This window comes from Cervus canadensis, chromosome 9 (genome assembly GCF_019320065.1).
Source record: "Cervus canadensis isolate Bull #8, Minnesota chromosome 9, ASM1932006v1, whole genome shotgun sequence".
In the NCBI taxonomy this organism is placed as follows: domain Eukaryota; kingdom Metazoa; phylum Chordata; class Mammalia; order Artiodactyla; family Cervidae; genus Cervus; species Cervus canadensis.
In genome coordinates, this window is record NC_057394.1 from 60,878,967 (window position 1) to 60,901,371 (window position 22,405).

General features: G+C 38.6%; 1 protein-coding gene across 8 annotated transcripts in view; it reads left to right on the top strand.

The window, feature by feature from the left end:
- The window catches only part of DGKH (diacylglycerol kinase eta), a 216,703-nt gene that overhangs the window by 118,436 nt on the left and 75,862 nt on the right, over window positions 1-22,405 (top strand). For all 8 annotated transcript variants that reach the window (XM_043478236.1, XM_043478239.1, XM_043478232.1 and 5 more), the window contains 8 exons: window positions 4,514-4,618; window positions 4,900-5,032; window positions 11,148-11,254; window positions 11,923-12,048; window positions 15,573-15,675; window positions 16,762-16,921; window positions 18,711-18,819; window positions 18,951-19,090. In XM_043478236.1, the coding sequence (XP_043334171.1) occupies window positions 4,514-4,618; window positions 4,900-5,032; window positions 11,148-11,254; window positions 11,923-12,048; window positions 15,573-15,675; window positions 16,762-16,921; window positions 18,711-18,819; window positions 18,951-19,090 (983 nt within the window). The remainder of the gene's footprint in view (window positions 1-4,513; window positions 4,619-4,899; window positions 5,033-11,147; window positions 11,255-11,922; window positions 12,049-15,572; window positions 15,676-16,761; window positions 16,922-18,710; window positions 18,820-18,950; window positions 19,091-22,405) is intronic.

Consider the following 22,405-nt stretch of genomic DNA (forward strand, 5'->3'; position numbering starts at 1 on the left):
TTGGAGAATCCCATGGACAGAGGAGCCTGGCAGGCTACAGTCCACGGGGTCACGAAGAATTGGACATGACTGAAACGACTTAACGTGCATGCACACTTTCACAAGATATATGTATATTATAGAGGAAAGCTGTGAATATGTACCTCATCTCATCTCTGGCTTCCTCACAGACACTGTGCTGAGGGCTTTGCTTGGATTGTCTCCCTAATCCAGACCACACTCTGCAGAGCTGTGAGGAGCTGTTATGGCCTCTCTTTGCAGATGCGAAACTGAGGCTCAGAGAGCCAGGAAGCGTTCCTAGCCACACACCTAAGGAAGGATGCTGTTGGTATTCATTCTAAGTGTGACAACACTGAATTACTCTGTTGTTACATTCGTGGTTTCCAGTTGGGGATTTACAATAAAATATTTTTAGAAATGGCAACCCACTCCTATATTCTTGCCTGGGAAATCCCATGGACAGAAGAGCCTGGCGGGCTACAGTCCATGAAGTTGAAAAGAGTCGGACACGACTGAGCGACTGAGCATGCATACATCTTTAGAACGTTGGCTCTCAAACTTGGCTGCACTTTGGAACCACTTGGGAGTTTAAAAAAATTACAACTGGTAGCTGGATCCCACCCTCTTATGTTCTGAGTTCAGTGTGGAGAGTGGCCTTGCCATTGGAATTTTTTAGTCTCCCAGGTGATTTTAAAAATACGGCCAAGTTTGAAAAATCCTTCTTTGAAACAGTGCAAAGTTTTAAATTCCTATTCTAATGTTAGCAAAAAAAATTAAGGAATGTTTTTTTATGACTGAAATACTACATATTTGCTTTAGAAACCACAGACAAACCAAAACAAAATATTTAAATTATCTACAGTTCTTTCACTGAAAGATGACCAATACAGTTATTTGTTTTTTTCCTGTTCATATATTTAAAGTCTTTAACTATAATGTTACTCTTTGATATAATTTTATATATTAATGCCAGATTGTTTTATATCTGTTTTTTATGTTTACATGCTTTACTGGACTGAGAAATTCTTGATCCTTTTACAACATAATCATGGTGTTGGATTAACCCTTATAGGCCAGTAACCATCAAAGTGAAAGAGTATCTCTGTTTCTGCAGAGTTTGTGTTTTATTCAGAGGTAGCACTTAGAAAACTAATTTAGATATCTTTCCTTTTTAAAAAAATTTTATTGGATTGTAGTTGATTTACAGTGTTGTATTAGTTCAGGTATAAGCATGGTGATTCAGTTATATCTGTATCTCTCTCTCTATATATATATTCATTCTTTTTCATATTCTCTTCACACATAGGTTATCATAGGTTATCATAGAATTTTGAGTAGGGTTCCCTGTGCTGTTCAGTAGGTATCTGGTGGTTATGTATCTTATGCATAGTAGTGTTAGATGTCTTTCCTTTGTACTCCAGGGATCGAACCCATGTCTCCTCATTGGCAGGTGAGTTCTTTACTGGTGAGCCGCCGGGGAAGCTGGGGATGCCTTAGAATAGGTAAAGTGCAAATCCTGCAATAAAGGGAAAAAGTCGACTAGTTCCAGAAACATCCCAGCTTTGGCCCCCAGTAGGGCTTCCCCAATGACTTAGTGGGTAAAGAATCCGCCTTCCGAAACAGGAGACACAGGTTCGATTCCTGGGTCCGGAAGATCCCCTGGAGAGGGAAATGGCAACCCACGCCAGTATTCCTGCCTGGGAAATCCCGTGGACGGAGGAGCCTGGTGGGCTGCAGTCCATGGGGTCGCAAGGAGTCAGACAAGACTGAGTGAGCACCCACAAACTTAGTCTTCCCTGGGAATGGCCCCTCTTCCGTCCTTCCATCTCCCCACCCTACTCCCTTGTCTGCTGTAATAAAAAGGTTTTCAGAGTAGAACTCAGTAATTCTCAGAGTTTGCTGCTTCTCAGATATTTTCCTAATAAAGATTTGGATGAAGGACTGCTGCAGTTTAGTGGAGTTTGGTGACGATGCAACCAGAGCCCATCAGTCAGCTATGACTGTCAGGTCACATTCTTTTCCTCCTCTTCTCAGTGATGAGGAAGAATTTCAGCTAAAGGTGGGGAGAAGACTCGTGCTTCAGCAGATGGATGAGGGATTAACCCACCGGGGAAAAGGGGCAATCTGGGAGGTGTCACAGGTTTGCCTGGTGAACCGGTCTTGTCTTCTGTTCAGCCCAGCCAGTTCTGGGCTGCTCCCTGAGGTATTTTTGGTCCTGCAGCCTCAAAATGAGATCTCTCTGCATTTCATGATTTACGGAGGATTTCCTTTTTCTGGATCAACATCTTAACTTGATAATCAGTAGATTTCTTAATCACAAGGCTTGTAAATCACGATTATTTATAATTTCTGTATGGCTCAAAAAAATCTTATATTTTAAGAATATATTATGATATTTAATGGTTTATTATTGCCCATTTTAGAATGCATTTTTATTTTAAAAAGGAGAATTTGAAAATGTTAACATTTTACTTTGTGAATGCATGAAGTACGTGCATGATTTATGTTGCTGAAATCCTTCAGCATTGAGGCATTTATGTAGTTGCAAAAACTGCAAGAAAAATTAGAAGCTATTTCTCCATCTTTCTTTAACCTCTTCATGTAGAATTCACAATGGCTTTTAAAGAATATAAAGCCATTAAAGATAGTTAAAACCATCAGATGTCTTGCTTTACTAAGAAATTAACAACAAAAACAAAATGAAAGAATAAGATAGCAAGCCTGGTTTATTTACCTGTATAATATGTATCTCACTCACTCAAAGATCATAATGAAAGAGAAGGAATCCTTAAACTGACATTATATCATATAGCAGAAAAATTAAGTAAAGCATACAGGATATGATACTTATTTAAACACCAGATTTATTCAGTCAGTCCCATTGACATGCAGATATTTCTGGAGTGTTGTGCCAGTCACTGGGGCCAGGGGTGTTTTATCATTTAATGGTACCTCTCTGCTGCGCTTGATGAGCTGTCCTGGAAAAACATTTTGAAGCAATAAAGCATCCATTTGGCTCGTAAGTAATGAGGGAGGCATTGCTCTTTGCATTAACTATTTATTGAGAAAGAGGAGTGACCAATTGCTAATAAGCTTTATCCAGAGAGCATCGTGGAAAACAGAAGAAAAGTGAGGTTCTGTTCAATTTCACATGCAATTAACAAATACTCAGTGCTGAATGGTTCGTGCTCCCCACCCATGTGACTTCTGGCCAGCTGTATTTAAGCAGGAGAGCCTGTGCAGAGTACTAAAGTCCCCTTGGTCTGCGGAAGGATTGTTAGCCTTAACTAATGATGGTTAAGAGGAGGCAATAGGCAATGACCGGTGAGTAACTACAACTGTGGGGAGCTCTGTAGCTTTGAGTAAAGGACTTATTTCCTAAGATGAGCTGTAGTGATTGAGGCTTGCCAGTTTACTCCTTTGGAGAAATGCTCCGTGTTTGTTTGTTTGTTTTTAATATAATTATTACTTTTCCATAACTTGGGAAATCTGCTCTCTAATGCAATATGTAGATTATCACTCAATCAAATGGCTTTTAACCTGAGAAAATTTTTTGTTTGCTCTATAAATAAATATATAATTTATTGCTCGGAATTAGTTTCCAGGTAGTAATGTAACATTTTGTTTTTCTTTCACAAATAAATTAATGGTCCCTTCTTTCTGTAAATGCTTAGGGTGTAACAACTTCAAGATTACAACCAGAGTATTGTATTCACACATAAATAGTGGCTGCTTTCAAATCATTTCAGAATTTTATACCTTGAAGAATCTTACTTTTGGTACTAAAAGAGCATGAAATTTTTATTCCTCTTGCTTTAAGATTCTTGGTGTAATGAATTTGCCTTCTTTAGTAACATGAGAAAAAAGATGAAAGTCATAATTATTTTCTTCTCTTAAAGCCAACTAAAGGACTTGCATGCTAATTCCTCTTCCCTGCTCTCACTAAAAAGTAGTACAGTGGAGTTCCACACGATAGGAAGAAAAATTCATCACATAAATCATATTACAATAGGCCATGGGAAGGATGTGTAAAACCCAACATTACTTAAAACAGAATAGTCTTGAAACTGTAATGAACCCATAATGAAATCATTTAATATTACATTCCTTTAATTTTCTAATTTAAAAAATTTTCATATTGAAAAATGTATTCTAAGCTTACTGTGAATTATTTTGAAGTATATTTTAAATTAAGTTTCAAGATATATTCCATGAAATAAGAATATTCTGCTCATTTGAGTTCACAGGCTTGGGTAAAGGGCTGAAAAGCCTGATAAGTGAATAGCAATGAGATAAAAAACCGGAAAAGATTCGTCAGAATGTGTCTTTCCTAGAAACATTCTGTACCCCAGTGAGAACTAAATCCATTAACATTATAGGGAATCATACTTTCTTCATCAAGGAAGTAAGGACTCAAAGGTTAGAAATAGAATCACCTTGCAAGATGTTAGGTCTTGTAATAACCTCTCTTTGTTGCCTGTTAGCAATCATTAGGTTGAATTCTCCCTTTCAGATAATCACTCCATTTAGAAGACTAATGCTGTGCGCTGAGAATAGGAAAGAGATGGAGGATTGGATCAGCTCACTGAAGTCTGTACAGACCAGAGAACCTTACGAGGTAAAGTAGCATCTCTCTCGTCCTCTTGTGCTCTTAAGAGAATAAATGTGAACCGTAATGCTACAGCTATACTCTGGGGGGAAGAAAAAGTATGTGTAGATTCATTCAGCAACCTGTTTAAACCTGATATAGTGTTGTTTTGGTTTTTTTTTTTTTTTAGCTAAAGCAGAGTGTTTTAGTTTTAAAAATAATGGATTTGAAATTTCGATCATCATCTGGTACCTCCTGAATGTAGTCCTGTTCTCTTGTCTGGCACACCTACCCTGACGTCTCGTTTCCAGGTGGCCCAGTTTAACGTGGAACATTTCTCAGGGATGCATAACTGGTACGCGTGCTCCCACGCCCGACCTACTTTCTGCAACGTGTGCCGAGAAAGCCTCTCTGGAGTCACCTCCCACGGCCTGTCCTGCGAAGGTACGGTAGCATCCGGGGTGTGTCCTCCCTCGACACTGTCCTTACAGTAAACATGCGGCCGCCGGTACCTCTGCGAACAGAGGATCGGCGTCACAGCAAGACATTGCCCTTGGGTGGAAGCAGTGAGTGGGAGCCTCTCAGGGGACCAGAGTGTTGTCCTTATACTGTGGCTTCAAGCGGAGCTCTGCCCGGATGCGAACGGCTTAGAACATAGTTGAGCTTAGGAAAAGATAACATAAAATCATCTGAAGGAGGAAATGTCAACCCACTCCAGTATTCTTGCCTGAAAAATCCCATGGACAGAGGAGCCTGGTGGGCTCTGGTCCAAAGAGCCGCAAAGAGTAGGACACGACTGAGCAAGTGAGCATACACGCGTAAATCAAAATATGGCATTTCCCTCCTCAGGAACTAGCATCTACTGGTAAAGAAAATTCTGTAGACTGTGTATATCGTTCTCATCTCCCAGCATTCTTTTTCTGTTCTGTTTGATTATAGAGGACAAAACTTTCTGGTGGACAGTATACACTCTTTTGGCAGAATTTCTGATGGTTACTTACACTCCATCATTTTAAATGTTTTATTTCATTTGTGTTTAATGTAACTGGGGCTTCCCCGGTGGCTCAGATGCTAAAGAACTTGCCTGCAAGGCAGGAGACTTGGGTTCGATCCCTGGATCAGGAAGATCCTCTGGAGAAGGGAATGGAAACCCACTCCTGTATTCTTGCCTGGAGAATCCCAGGGACAGAAGTTGGCTGTCTACAGTCCATGGGGTTGCAAAGAGTCGGACATGAATGAGCGACTAACTCACACACACCTTTTAAATTTCTTTAAAGTTTTCTAAAAATAAGGTCTATGCTGTTGTTCCCATCACAGGATTTGTGGGTTATTTTTAAATTTAAGAGAAGTGACCACTTAATGTCACCAGGAGAAAACTCATATCTCTTCTGATTTATTTAATTGCTCAGCGGTTCCATCACTGTGCACTTCTTTTTAAACTACATATACTACTGCTATTAGCTTTTTTCTCTTAATACAAAAAATTCTTAGGTAATTTTGTAATATAACTGTATTACAATCAAATAATAAATTAGAAATAGAGTCACAGTTTTAACTCATTTTGAATTATAAAATCCAAGATACATCAGTATTTCAGCTATTTAACATGACCCAGCTTAGTGCATAAGAATAGGGTTCTCTAGTTAAACTCTGTGGGTTCAGATTCCAGTTTCAATACTACAAACTATGACCAGGACTGGTGTAACCCTTTTAGATTTTTGCTTCCTCCTTTCTAAAATGGGGATAATAGTCATTTATACTATAAAAATGAAATAAGAGAATGCATACAATGATGCTATTTTTCTAGTCAGATAAATTGTAGACCTTTTTGGTGAGTTGTATAAGCAATCTGTAATTGCTTGATGCATTAACTGCCTGATGCATTAAAATTCATGAAAATGAGAATTTGGAGGAGACATGAACATTTTTTTTAGATTTAACAAATGATTGAAAACAAAGACATAATTAGTCTTTCTGACTTTAGTGATTATATGGAGTTATTCTGAAGGTCTTTGTACGATTACCTTGGTGGTGGTTTAGCCGCTAGGTCATGTCCAACTCTTGTGACCCCATGGGCTATAGTCTGCCAGTCTCCTCTGTCCATGGGATTCTCCAGGCAAGAATACTGGAGTGGGTTGCCATTTCCTTCTCCAGAGAATCTTCCCAACCCAGGAATTGAATCCAGGTCTCCTGCATTGCAGGCAGATTCTTTACCAACTGAGCTATGAGGGAAGCCCCCCTACAGTTACCTTATAGTCTATTATTCCTCAAACTGCTAAAAAAAAATCTAATCTAATAGTATCTTAGATACTGTTAGAACTGATCTGTGGTACCCTTCTGATCTGAGAGTTATGCATTATTAAATATATTTAATTGTAAAGGAGTTGAACTTAACAGTGAGATGACTGAATATTTTTCTAAGCATTTTAAAATAAAAATGAAAATTACATTAGCTGGTGAGGATAAAAAACTTCCAAGTCTTTAAAAAGATGTGTTACATTATTCTATTGATAATTAAGTTTCTGATTTTTAAAGGCTCAATTATAGCATTTTTAAATTATCTTTTAGAGGAATATATGTTAATATTCAATTTTTTTGTTGATAAAAGTTTTAAATCTTTCCCATTAGTATATTTAGAACTGCAGCAGAAGATTTTAGAAATCCCAAGGGTTTTATCAATACCCAAAAAGGTTGCCTTTTATTTTGTGTCGTTTTATTGTTTAGTTGCTAAGTCATGTCTGACTCTTTTGTGACCCCTTGGACTGTAACCCACCAGGCTCCTCTGTCCATGGGATTTCCCAGGCAAGAATACTGGAGTGGGTTGCCATTCCCTTCTCCAGGGGATCTTCCTGACCCAAGGGTCAAACCCGCCTCTCCTGCATTTTCAGGGGGATTCTCTACAATGAACCACTAGGGAAGCCTTTTTATTCTGTGAGAATGTAGTTATTTAGGATATGTTTATTGTAAACAAAATTAAACTTTTAGAAATCCCCCTTGAAATCTGCATAAACTGCTTGTTTAGCGAAACTGAAGGCTTACAACACAAAAAATTTTTAGTTATAACAGAGGTGCAAATACAGGAAAAATTCATTCAATAATGACAATGAATAATGTATTATAATAGAATCCAGCTTCCAGGGTGCAACGTCAACACTATATTTACTTAGTCTTTCTGCCCCTTTTTCACAGTAAAAGGAGTCTGTAGTGATTTGTTTTCTAGGCTTGTGCTGAACAGTAACTAAATGATCATTTTAAAGCCTGGCATATACAAAGTCTATGAATGAAAAACAGAAGGCAGGAAATACATTTCACGGATAATTCCCTAAATCAGTTGAGAATGTTAATTATAATTTCAGAGCATAGTTGTGCTTCACACATATTTAAACAGCACCCTAAGAATAAAAAGTTAGATGGTAATTCTTTTTAATCAACAGCATAAAGTATCTCTATACAGGTATTTATGAATTTTTGTCTTAACCACTTCTGAACACTTAAAGCTTGTTAAAGACTATATTGCAATAAAGAATCATAATTTTATTATAAGCCAGGATATTTTTTAAGTTCTGTAGTTTAAAATAATGGCTATTACAGGTCAGGAAAAAAGGCTTTATTTCAGAATCACTAGTTTGGAGAAAATTGTCACCTACCAAATTAAGGTGCTTATTCCTCATGTCCATTCCTTAGTGACCATAATTTCAGTCCAGTTTGTTTTATTTTAATCATTATGTATTATATTAAACACCTTTGTGATTCTCCATGCTCATTGCATGAAGAATTTTATTATTACAAAAGTGATTTTTATTTTTCATAAAGTGTTTAATTTTTAATGGCAAAATCTTCAAAAAGCCATGAAATTAGACCCTGTTGCCCTCTTTGTATTACTTCCTTCTTTGTCTCTTAGAAAAGTTATTGACTATCAACACATATTTGTACTTAGAAAACAGTTTGCTTTTTTACTAAAACTAGAACCATTCTTTTGAGAAATAAAATAACAGATTGAGCCAGTTAAATAATTTAAAATACTAATGTAAAAGTCACTTGCCTTATAGCAAAAGGGAGCAGATATCATGCTGAAGTAACTTTTCAAACGAAGCTTACTTCCTGCGTTGCTGTTTCTTTACATTACTGATTCTCAGCAATAAAGTTAAGTGGAAAATTTGTTTTCTATATGAAGACTGTTCTTGAGTCACAAAGTCATTTATAACAAAAATATTATGATTTCCAGTAAAGAATTTGTCAGTGTACACAAAAGAGCAGGTAAATGTAACATTGCCAGTGTCTATATACTCATGTTGTTTTTACAGAAAAACAGCTCAATTTAGGTGGCTATTTATATACTGGCTATTTATGATACCTGAAGCATTCTGAACATTTGGCTATATAGGCATCTTATTTATTTTACTTGACCTGTTTGTTTTCATGTTATATTAAATTAAGACAATTTAAAGAGAAGGGCGCATAACCTGTTATTTCAAATTTGTTAATGGTTTACCGGTAGACATTCAAAAACCATGCTAAAAGGAGTCACCTTTTCATTTTGAATTTGCAGCAGATCCCTTATTATGTTTCTACCAAAATGATCTCTACTTTTAAATATTTCTCTGAAAAGTCAGAGACCCTTTATAACGTCAATATTCATTAGTGATTGGCTCAGTGTATGTTAACGCGTGTCCTTGGTGGGCTTCCCTGGTGGCTCAATGGTAAAGAGTCTACCTGTGGTGCAGGAGACACGGGTTCCATCCCTGGGTCGGGAAGATCCTCTGGAGGAGGACATGGCAACCCACCCCAGTATTCTTGCCTGGAGAATCCCGTGGACAGAGGAGCCTGGTGGGCTACAGTCCACGGGGTCGCAAAGAGTCCAACAGGACTGAGCAACTAATGAACAACAACTTGTGTCCTTACAGGGATGGATAAGCTTAGTAGTAGTCAAGTTCTGATTTTCATAAGCAAGGTTTAATTTTTCAAATAACTTGTGGCTTACTTATTTTTTTCATGTATGTGTTGCTTCTGTCTTGCTGTTTCCTCTTATTTCTCTTCTGTAGGTATCTTTATGATAATATGGCTGGGGAGCTTTAGTGATGCATGTAGTGGGAGTGTCACTTCATTATTCCTTTCTTCTGCATTATCATGTAGTCATCCCAACAGGATACTTTTAAAATCTTTTTTAAAAAAACATTATTTGTTTTCAACTGAAGGATATAGGACTTCCCTGTAGATCAAATGGTAAAGAATTTACTTGTGATTCAGGAGACCAGGTTCAATCTCTGGGTTGGGAAGTTCCTCTAGAGAAGGGAATGGCAACCCACTCCAGTATTCTTGCCTGGAGAATTCCATGGATAGAGAAGCCTGCAGTCCATGGGGTCGCAAAGAGTCGGACGCGACTGAGTGACTAACACACACGCAAATGCTTTACAGTATTATATTGGTTTCTGCCGAACATCAGTATGAATCAGCCGTAGATTTACCTGAGTCACCTCCCTCGAACCTCCCCCCCACCTCCCTCCCCATCCCACCCCTCTCAGTTGTTACCGAGTTCTGGTTTGAGTTCACTGAGTCACATGGCAAATTCCCAATGACTGTCTCTTTTGCACGTGGTACTGTATGTTCCGTGCTACTGTCTCCTTGCATCCCACCCTCTCCTTACCCCCTGCCCCATGTACATAAGTCTGTTCTTTATGTCTGTGTCTCCATAGCTGCCTACAGATTATTTCATCAGTACCATCTTTCAAGATTCCATATTTTTGCGTTAGTATACAATACTTGTTTTTCTCTTTTTTACTTACTCACTTCCAACAAGATACCTTTTAAAAAATATTTATTTGGCTGTACTGGTCTTAGTTGTGACCTGTGGGATCTAGTTCCTTGATCAGGGATCGAACCTGGGGACCCTGCATTGGGAGCACAGAGTCTTGGCCACTGGACCATCAGGGAAGTCCCAACAGGACACTTTTAAAAGATAGTGCCATCTTTGTGACCCTCGTCGATGTATTTCCCATGATGCCTGGATATTTTCTTGACGTACTTGGACTTTCAAATTCCCCTGAATTATCTTGTTCTTTATTTCTCTTATATTTTCAAACTTTTTATTTAAGTGTAATATACGAACAGAAAAAAGAAAATATCAGAAGGGTACATAGTTTGTTGAATTTTCACAAATTAAATGCTTTTATGTAATTAGCGCCCAGACTTAGAAATTGGATGTTACCAGAACTCCTGTATTACTGAATTTTATCTTCTTATTTGTGTGTGTGTGCGCACGCGCGCGCGTCGTCTCCTTTCTCCATAATTAATTCTTTTAGTATTTGTTTCCCTCCTTCTCTTAGGAGTAAGTGAAATCTCTCTAAGTAGCAGTCTGTAGCTTGATCAAAATGCTTCATAAGCACATTATCATATTTGCCTTTTAGAATATCGACTGTTATTGAAGAGTAAGAAACTTTTAAAAATATTGTCTTTCTTCTACTCATGCCCCCCACTCCTTTGAAATTTCATGCTGTGATTTCCTTTCATTGTTGGTCCAAAAGTACATATTCACTTAGCAATGGTTGGCTTTTTATTTTAGTGTGTAAATTCAAGGCTCACAAACGGTGTGCAGTGAGGGCAACAAACAACTGCAAGTGGACGACCCTGGCCTCCATCGGGAAGGACATCATCGAGAACGAGGATGGGGTGAGCTCCTTCCATCTCTGCTCTCTCCCAGGTCCCCCCACTCCTTTATTCTCTGCTCCCATGGAAATTAAGTGGGAGCCATCTAATTAGTTAAATTACAACAGGAAGTTAAGAGGAAGTGTTGATTGTTAGGATTAGATGGAAAGTTTGGGTAGATTGTGACTTTTTATTTTCAATTCAATCCTTTGTAGCTTCTTTCAGCTCTTAAATTTTAAGGGGATTGGTGTGTAAGGGCTTAGGAGGGGTTGTTGGGCTGGGCTGATGTTGTAGACCCTTATCTGGCTGACTAAGGTACTCTTTAAGGCTCAGCTCAGCTGTATACTCAGACATTCACTCCTCAGACTTTGGGGCCTGCTCCCCCCACGTTCAAAACCTTATCTCCCTTGCATGCAAATCTCTGATACCCCTTCCTGGTGACTTTATGATAATCCCTCTCTGTGCTCAGTGAGAATACAAATCCTGCAGGGTAGGGGTTTAGTCTTATTTTTGTATCCCTATAGTGCTTGGGCATAATAGATGCTCATTGGAAGTGGGGGAAAGGAACGCATGCCAGGAATGACACATGTTGCTGATTCCATAGAGTAAGAAATCACTGTATCTCTTCTGTGGGCTAAGAATGATGTCCTCTGTGGTCTTTAACTTGACTGCCCTTTCTTCCTGCTGTGTAGGTGGCTATGCCTCACCAGTGGCTCGAGGGTAACTTGCCCGTGAGCGCCAAGTGTGCTGTCTGCGACAAAACGTGTGGCAGTGTTCTCCGTCTTCAAGATTGGAGATGCCTTTGGTGTAGAACGATGGTGAGAGTTTTATAAATATTTTCCATTAAAAGAAATGTTTCTTCCTGTATCTTCATCTATGTGATTTAGAGACAAAGCTAAGAATTTATGGCAGAGCGCAGCCTGGTAGTAAGTATATGCACCCATTTTGGTGGTGGTGGTTTAGTCGCTTAATCGTGTCTGACTCTTGTGACCCCATGGACTGTAGCCCGCCAGGCTCCTCTGTCCATGGGATTTCCCAGGCAAGAATACTGGAGTGGGCTGCCATTCCCTCCTCCAGGGATCTTCCTGACCTGGGGATTGAACCCACGTCTCCTACATTGTAGGTGGTCTCTTGCATTGCAGGCATTCTCCTGCATTTCTTTACCAGCTGAGCTACCAGGGAAGCCCATTTTAAGGTGCACCTTTTTCAAAGTGTATTCCTTCCACTCTGGGTACTTCTGCACGTGCCCTGTTTATGACACCTATTCTTGTTATATATTTCTTTTATCTGAGGACCTCTTTCCCACAGTCTTATTGTTTTTCATCAAGCTTCAGCCGCATCTAGTGGTTTGCTATTTTCAGCCCGTTTTAACACCTGTTGCTGACAGAAAGCCACCAGATTTTGACTGACAAGCAAGGTGTGGGTTTGCTACAACCTCATGTGTTTTCTCTTGACAGAAGCCAAATTCAGTAGGCTCTGCACTGATACAATTTAAGTTGTATGCATTTATGTTTTAGAAATGAGTAAATATTTAAAATCTTCTTTGCACATGCAAGCAAGTGGTGGGAAGCAGATATAGTGTAGCATGGAGCCCACGGCAAGGAATTCTCCCACCTCTGACAGACTGCGTGAGGACTGGGCCTCCATGCTGCAGGAGGGTGGTCCGAGCAGGAACTCAGGGTGACCTCACGGCCCTCAGAGGGTGACGTGGGGCCAAAAGACGGCGGGGCGAGGAGGCAGTGTGTGCCCACCTGAGCACTGGGCGATGCTGTCCCACTAGGGTGCTGATTGCCTTGCATTGAGGCTGAGTTATTTGGTCATGTTTTGAGTCTTGGAAGTCACCCCCTCCCCCCAACAAAAAAAGATGGGAAACCATTGCTCTCAGTAAGTATGTTGAAGGGACTTCCATGGTGGTTCAGTGGTTAAGAGTCTATACTTCCACTGAAGAGGTGAGAGTTCAATCCCTGGTCCAGGAACTAAAATCTTTTCATGATGTGGCCAAAAAATTAAAATTAAATAAAAAATAGTGTTAATAAAAATTTTAAAAATACTGTTGATTTGAAGGTCAGTGAATGCAAGAGGTCTGCGTATGATGTCTTGATTTTGTAATCAATGAAATTGATTCCATGGGCCATGGAGGAAAAATAACTCCCATGACTTATTTTTAGTCAGGACTGATAGGTTATCTTGTGTTCCTTTTTCGTCTTTGAATCAAACATGATTCTCCTGATCGCCATGATTTTGTTTTCCTTCATCAATTAGCTCTTTTATTTATAAAAAGTAGATGTTACTTTTTATTTTTTTGTCCCATTTAATATAATATACAGATTATATTAGATAATCTCTTTCTTTTTGGAGTTTTTGAGCAAGCCTAACCCTGAAAACATCCTTGTGCCATTCAAACCAGATTTTAAGTCAAGATTCCATCCCACCTAAGATTTCTATTTTGGGGGGATAACTGCTGATGTATACCTCTACCACCGCTTTTATTAGTCTGCATTTGCTGAAGTCTATTTCTCTACTTCTGAAACTGCAGCTGCTCTTTTTATAACTTTTTGAAAAGAAAGGAGATCATCTGTGTGATGATTCGTTTTAGAAAGGTTTTATAAAAGTTGTCTTTACATGCAATATCTAGCGCTCTACTTATCTTTAGTCAGCTATTATCTTTTTTTAGTTGAAGTATGCTTGATTTACAGTGGGGTGTTAGTTTCAGGCGCGCTGCACAGAGATTCAGTTATACATAAGTAAATATATACGTATTTATATATATTTATTTTCAGATTCTTTCCCTTATAGCTATTAGAAAATATTGAGTCGAGTTCCCTGTACTGTACAGTAGGTTCTTGGTTGGTTATCTATTTTACATACAGTAGTGTGTATATGTTAATCCCAAACTCCTAATTTATCCTGCAGACATAGGAGATAAACTTAGGGTAACCAAACAGGAAAGCTTGCTATTATTCAGTCGCGCAGTTGTGTCTGAGTCGGTGATGCCATCCAACCATCTCATCCTCTGTTGCCACCTTTTCCATCCCTCTTAATCTTGTACATCACATACACTATCATTGATCTGTTATGATATTATTTTGCCTTTAAATTATGAGTTTCTAACAGCAAAATATCTAGTATCTAAACATAGTCACTTGGTTCAAAACCAAACCAAGCCGTATTTCCACAACCTTAATGAATCAGCTCCTAAGTTTGCCAGCTGTTGTCTAGTTTGTGGACATAGTTTTACCTTTTTCATAAAAATAGTGAAGATATAATTTTATTTCTGCTTGTTTCTTTTAACATTGTTATAATTTTTCTGTTTTACTTCATGATTCTCAAACAGTTTTCTTTTAAAACTGTGCATTCTCATTTTTCTAAAATCCATATGGATTAATTATTATAAACCATATTAGGAAACTGTCCTGTATCAGGTCGTCAGCAGAACAAAAATCACTATTAAATTTCAATTATTTTCTCAAAAGTTTTGATAAATATGTGTTTAACTGATATGCCAGTTTTCTAAAAGGACTAATGAAATAAAACCACATTAAATAAGTGCTTTATGAAGTGCCTGCTTTTACTGATAAAGCATTTAAAGGCTCTCTAGGTAGGTACATAAATTATTCTAAATTGCCTAGGTCCTACATTATTTGTTTGCCCTGCTTGAGTGACCTTGCATCTTTTTTTGCTACGGAATTAAGACATCCGCTGAGTGCCGGTGATGTGGATCACTTCTCAAGATGAGTGGGCGATAGTAAGACCTTTTTCTTTTCCTTTCTGAGCCTGCAGTCTAGCTGAGACGGTAGGCACAGATGTCCTTATAACTGTACTAGCATGACGGTGTTATAAAAAGGGTGTGAATAGAAAGTTGCAGGGTCCCTGCAGACGCCTTGCAGACTGTATTTATTTTCATTATATTCTGTACGAATTTTGTACAATGTCATCAGTTTTTCCTATGGACAGTGATGCTTGGACGCATACCATTTTGCTTCCCTTCTTCATCCCTTCTTCCCTCCCTTCCTCTCTTCTCTTCTTCCTTCTTCCTTCCTCTGACCTCCTTCCTCTATCTCTTCCTTTCTCCTTGCTTTCACCAGGCATTTGCTGACTACATACAACTTGCCTGAGTCACCCATGGAAACAGACTGCACAGACCAAATCAAATTCCTATCTCTAAAATGATTAGTCCATTCCTTAGAAGTATAAACACTGTGGCATTAAAATAATTTATGAATTCCTGAACATTTGAAGATGCACTTGATCTTCATTTTTCAGTTCCTTAGACATAGTTTGTACCATAACGAAACGTGGGTGTATGTTAGTGATTCCTGAAGGTTTATTTCTTTGCTTCTAGGTACACACTGCCTGTAAAGATTTATATCATCCTGTATGTCCACTTGGCCAATGTAAAGTATCTGTCATACCTCCAATTGCACTAAACAGCACTGATTCTGATGGTAAGTGTCAGTAGTAGAAGTATGTGTATTCCTGGTTTATCAAATGTTGATATGTACACTATTTTCCTAGTATAAATAACATTGTAGTTGGTTATTCTGGTCAGTTTTTATATAATAATTCCATTTCAGTTGCAGAACAGTACATTTAATTTATACAAGAACATTTTAAAATTAAGGTTTAACATAACTATTAACACAGTGGTGAAATTACAGTGTAGAAGATTTATAGATTTTGCATTTCTGCAAATCAAATAAGATCATTATTCCGTAAGAAAATGCAACCTGAACAAATTAATTTTTTATAAGCATTTTTCCCTTCTGTAATTGAAACTGCCCATTAGCAAAGCTCTTTTTGAAACCTGTTTTCCTATCGTTTCGTTGTAGGAATTTATATTCCCATACATTCATTCACTTTTTTAAATGTTAATATTTTACAACTTAATTGTACATGTGGAAGAACCCATTTATAACACTGGTTTGGGGATAGCATACTTATCACTTCTTTGTAAACAAACTGTATTACATAAGGCTTTTTCCATAAACTATTATTAATGTTTTGCATCAATAAAGTGCCTTATGCTTTTCAAACTTTTTATAGAAATATGCCAATAGATATCATAGCTACTAGAAGCTGCACAAGATATGATTTTTTTTAACCTGTGCTGTTAACAACCTCCCCCTAAGCCCCAATATATCAAAGTTCTGTTATTTATTATAAAATTTAAAAATACTTTGAGACCTTAACACGGGAGGTGTTAAATATTTTATAATACTGAAAATTAGCATGACCCTTTAACAACTGTGAATTTGTAGACTATGATTGGTCTCTCTTAATAATTAAGTGTCGTTAGGGCAAGTGGTAGATCTCAAATTATCTGTGCTTAATACTTTCACCATCTTTTGTATGATTTTTCATTATAGCTCATATTTTAAAAGGTAAGTTCTGTGTTCTTAATATGTAAGTAATAAACCTGTCTGCATATGGGGGCTCTGAAGTATGAATTTCTTGTTTTTCTTCTAAAGTTTTGTTAAGAGAAAGCGGTACATATTGATCTTACATTGCGTTTTTGTTTTTCTCCCCCACAGGTTTCTGTAGAGCAACGTTTTCATTCTGTGTTAGTCCTTTATTGGTTTTTGTCAATTCTAAGAGTGGAGATAATCAGGGAGTAAAGTTTCTTCGTCGATTTAAACAGTTACTAAATCCAGCTCAGGTGTTTGATTTGATGAATGGCGGTCCTCATTTGGGGTAATTGATTACTGACAAATCTTCCTTGAATGAAATGTAGCACTAAGTGTGAAATACATTTGGTTTTTCGGTTCATGAAAATTGTAGATTCATCTAGACGCCTCTGGGTTGATCTTCTCACACTTCCCTTTTTTTAACGTTCTAATTATAAATTTTAACACAACCTTTTTGATATTTATGTAACTTCCTTATGTGCCCAAAGTTCTAAAATTTGTTTAGAAAATGTTTTAGAATATGTCCTACATCAAACAGTTCTGTTTGCTTAGCTCTGCAGAAGTAGACCAACTTGTGTAAATGGAGAAATACAAAAAAAATAACTTCAGAAAATGATTTGCATGAGAGGCTAGTATTGAACTGTAAACAGTACAAATAATCAGTTATTTAACCGAAACACAGATACTCTTGTGGCTCTCAGAAATAAGTTCTTAAGGATTTCAGACTTGGTTCCCATAAATGACAGAAAGTACTTTTGTTAACTGTCCATTTCAAACTTCCTGGAATGTCATATAATTTAAAATCTGGGGGAATAAAATAAGTGTTTCAGTGACGGAAAATATGCCTTGAGGCACTTTGGATACATTTTTAGTATCTATCTATATATTAGTATATATATATATGATATTTGTTGAAGAGGTGATATTGAGTCATCTGAACCAGGGGCGTACAATCTCTTTATGATTTACCTATGCCAACTTGGCTTTTCTCTTGAATTCCACTGTAACACAGAAGTAGAAATGAAGGTTTTAGACACCAGTTCCTGAAAAGGCCTTTTGTGTTTTGTGATTCAGCACTCTCCCGTCTTCTCTGTTTCTCTTCTCAGTCTCTCTTTGTGCCCCTTTTCACTTTTGTCCTTTCGGGGTCTTCCTTCTTGTTTCCATTGCCTTTTTCTTGCTATCTCAGGCCCTTCTGGTTCCGTGGGTATCGATCTTCATTTGAACCCAAGTCCTTCCTTATGTACTGTGTCTCCCTTCCTTCCCGCTGCATGGGTCCTGGCTCTTTCTCATCTAGCTTCTCTCATCACCTCTGTCTCTCCCATTGCTAATTAGCTTTGTCTCTCTTTCCAGCATATCTGTTTTATAATCCTTCATGGCTCCAATATCTTATTTTTTCACATTTTTTCTACTCATCCTCTAAAATTCCAAGGAACTCCTTTTGTGAAATTTCTTGAGATTGTCTCCATATTTTTTCGATTTTCCACAATACTTGAGGTGTACAAAGGTACATTCAGAAGGTGAGATGTGTCAAAATTTGATGAAGGAAGGCAGAAGTAAAAAGATTGACCTGAGAAAAGGAAAAGAGGAAGTAAAAAAACTACTGGCAGTATGGTGGGGGTATAACAGTGATGTTGGGTGGATCTCTAGGAATCGCCCCCAGGCCACTCAAGAGCATCAGTGCCCTGGATTCTCAACCCTGGGTTTAATATGCTACTCATGGAAATAATATATCCTTGTGATAGAAAGAAAAAGTCACTACTTTTACCATCACCTATCACTTAACCTTTAATAATCTTTCTTGGGTTCTGCTTCTTTTTTGTTTTCGCATTTCTCACTCCCCTTTCTTCCTAATTTTGTCTCCATTTCTGCTTATAATCCTCTTTCCTCTTTATGATTAAGACATTTTCGTGAGTTCAGCATTGCACTCAAATTAATTTTTATAGTATGATTCACCTGTAAGAGTTCTTATATTTAATCTGAACATGAGTACCAATAAGTAACAACAGAATGACAAAAGAATTGGAGAAAGTGATTTTTATTCACTTATCCTAAAATAAAATACTTCTTACTTTCAGTTTAAGATTATTCCAGAAGTTTGACAATTTCCGGATTCTTGTTTGTGGAGGAGATGGAAGTGTAGGTTGGGTTTTGTCAGAAATTGATAAGCTCAACTTGAACAAACAGGCAAGTGGTCATCATTCTTTTCGTTGCTAGTTAACATGAATGTACCCTATCCTGCTGACCAGTGAAGTGCAGAAATGTCGGAGGCCCTCTCTCTCGACTTGTCTGAGGTCTGCTTTGGGGCTGTTTTTCAGTGTCAGCTGGGAGTACTGCCTCTGGGCACGGGAAACGACCTTGCCCGCGTTCTCGGCTGGGGAGGCTCCTATGATGACGACACCCAACTTCCTCAGATACTTGAGAAGCTGGAACGAGCCAGTACCAAAATGTTGGACAGGTAATAACAAATCCTCTTCTAAAACTAGATTGAAAGCAGCATACTGATACCCTCTTTTTGATTATTAGAATTGTACTGACAGTAAGCCCATGAAGGGGTTCTACCCTTGTGGTCTAGAACAGAGCCTGACACAGATCAGACACTCTTTGTTTTTTGAGTGAATGAATGAATTTTTTTTTTAATGAGAAAACTAGTTTAATGAACCCATTATTTTAAAGATAGATGGCTACATTAATACTTACTGTTGTTTAGTCATTCAGTCCTGTCCTACTGTCCACAAAGTACAGTCCTACCCATGGACTATAGCCCACTAGTCTCCTCTGTCCATGAGGTTTTTCCAGGGAAGAATAGTGGAGTAGGTTTCTACTGCCTTCTCCAGGGGATCTTCCCAACCCAGGGATTGAAACCACATCTCCTGCATTGGCAGGCAGATTCTTTACCACTGAACCATTTGGAAAGCTCATGTTGATACTAATTACTTTTAACTGCTGTTTGGGTCAGAAAGCTTAAATAGTTAATTTGTGGGGGTCTTTTGATGAATATACTAGGTATGGCCGTTTCATCTTCTGGTTTCATGAGAACCAAAGAAAACATACAAACTTTAGATAGTATATCTTCTTAATTATACATGTTAATAAGAAATTGAACCAACAAAATACTAAAAAATATAATCCTTTCCCAGGGACAGGAAAATGCTAGGAAAACAGCTTCACATGGAGGAACCATCACTGTTTTTATGGTGTTCTGGATTGCATCTCTTAACTGATCGCCCTCTAAATACCCCACATGTAAAAAGAAAAAAATCCCAGTCTGTGTGACCTGAGTATTATGGAGGAGGTGTTTAGAATTGACATATAGGGAGCAACTGGGCTTCCGTAGTGACTCAGTGATAAAGAATCCATCTGCCAGTGTAGGAGATGTGGGTTCAATTACTGCATCAGGAAGCCCCCCTGGAGAAGGAAATGGCAGCGCACTCCATTATTCTTGCCTAGAGAATGCCATGGACAGAGGAGCCTGGTAGGCTACAGTCTACAGGGTTGCAAAGAGTCAGACATGACTGAGCGCAGGCGCATAAGGAGCAACCAGGACTCAGTAAGCAGTAACCTCCATCATCACTGGAACACAAATGTCAAAATCTCATTATAAACTTGAGCTAGCATGAATCAAAACAACTCTGATAGGATTAGCCATCTGGGGAACTCTTCCTGAAAATAACAAAATCTCATCAGGGAGCTGCCAGTCCAAAATGTGATTACTCTGAAATAAGCTGTAACCTAATTAATGGTAACCTTGCCTGTCATAAGGTAATGTTGCAATGGCTGATTCTTCTGCTGACAGGATATTTAAAAAGAAAGCTAGATTGGTGAGCATTTATCTGTGTTAATCCCAAACCAGTCATGAGCGGGATCCACTGGTAGTTTGGGAGCATAAAGTGGGCTCAGTCCGCAGTCTTTAAAAGAGTCTGGAGGTGGTTTCCCAGAAGACTGCCCAATTCAACGCTTACCAAACCCCACAAGGTATTTTAAATGGCTTTTTGTTGTAAATTTAAATACCACTCTCCCTACAACCTCGGAAATACTGTGAGGCATTTCCTCTGCACTAGGTATGTGCTTTTCCCTTGTATGTTATAAAAATTAACTTCTCCAGGTGGTTAGCAGAGAAACAACACCTCTGCAGTAAAATTCCTTAATACAGACCTGCAAAAAAAAAAAGTGTAAGTGAGACTCTCAGTTGTGTCTGACTCTTTGTGACCCCATGGACTATACAGTCCATGGAATTCTCCAGGCCAGAATCCTGGAGTGGGTAGCCTTTCCCTTCTCCAGGGGATCTTCCCACAGGGATTGAACCCAAGTCTCCTGCATTGCAGGTGGATTCTTTACCAGCTGAGCCACAAGGGAAGCCCCCAACCCCCCCCCGCCCCACCAAAAAAAAACAAGCGAAAAAAAAAAACACAAAGGGGATTTAAAGAGCTAGGACTATGGTTAGAAACATAAGACAGTTTTGTTCCTGTGCTTTCTTTACTAATTTAAGAATTGTTGTTGTTGTTCAGTTGATAAGTCGTGTCCAACACGATGAACTGCAGCACGCCAGGCTTCCCTGTCCATCACTATCTCCTAGAATTTGCTCAAAGTCATGTTCATTGAGTTGGTAATACCATCCAACCGTCTCATCCTCTGTCACCCCTTCAGTCAGTCAGAAGGCCACAGGATAACAAGATATCTTAAGCTGACTATTGTTGTTCAGTTGCTAAGGTGTCCAGTTCTTTGCCACCATGGGCCACAGCACACCAGGCTTCCCTGTCCTTCACCGTCTCTCAGAGTTTGCTCAAACTCATGTCTATTGAGTCAGTGATGCCATCCAACCATCTCATCCTCTGTCACCCCTTTCTCCTCCTGCCTTCAATCTTTCTCAGCATTAGGGTCTTTTCCAGTGAGTCGGCTCTTTACATCAGGTGGCCAGAGTATTAGAGCTTCAGCTTCAGCATCAGTCCTTCCAAGAATATTCAGGGGTGATTTTCTTTAGGGTTGACTGCTTTGATCTCCTTGCAGTCCAAGGGACTCTCAAGAGTCTTTTCCAGCACCACAATTTGAAAGCATCCATTCTTTGGCACTCAGCCTTTTTTATGGTTCAACTCTCACATCCGTACATGACTACTGGAAAAACCATAGCTTTGACTATATGGACCTTTGTTCAGTACAAGTGGAAAACTGATGTTTAATAATATTCCACATCTTATATGCTTTTTCTTATATATTAACTTATTTAGTCCTCAAACAACACTGGCTAAGAAAAACATTATTATGACTATTTCACAAAGATGAATGCTGAGTCTTCTGGAGACAGTGGGTGTAAGAATGACTAATATTTTTGGCTGCCTGGCATATCTAGTTGCTTTTCTTGAGAGAGTATCATCTTGTTTAATCCTCACTATACATTTAAGAGATGGATAATACTATCGTCTCTATCTTACAGGTTAAAAGACTCAGGAGATTTTTTATGTTTTCAAGGTCAAATCACTGATAAGTGGTTGAAGTGATTGTCTACACCAAAATACAGACTCTTTCCAAGGGCCTTTGTTCAAGACTGTACTCACTCTTTAATGCACATGCATGCATGCTAAGTCACGTCAGTCGTGTCTGACTCTTTGCGAACCCAAGGACTGCAGCCCACCAGGCTCCTCTGTCCATGGAATTCTCCAGGCAAGAATACTGGAGTGGGTTACCATGCCCTCTTCCAGGGGATCTTCCCAACCCAAGGATTGAATGCACATCTCTTTTGTCTCCTGCATTGGCGGGCAGGTTCTTTGGGAAGCCC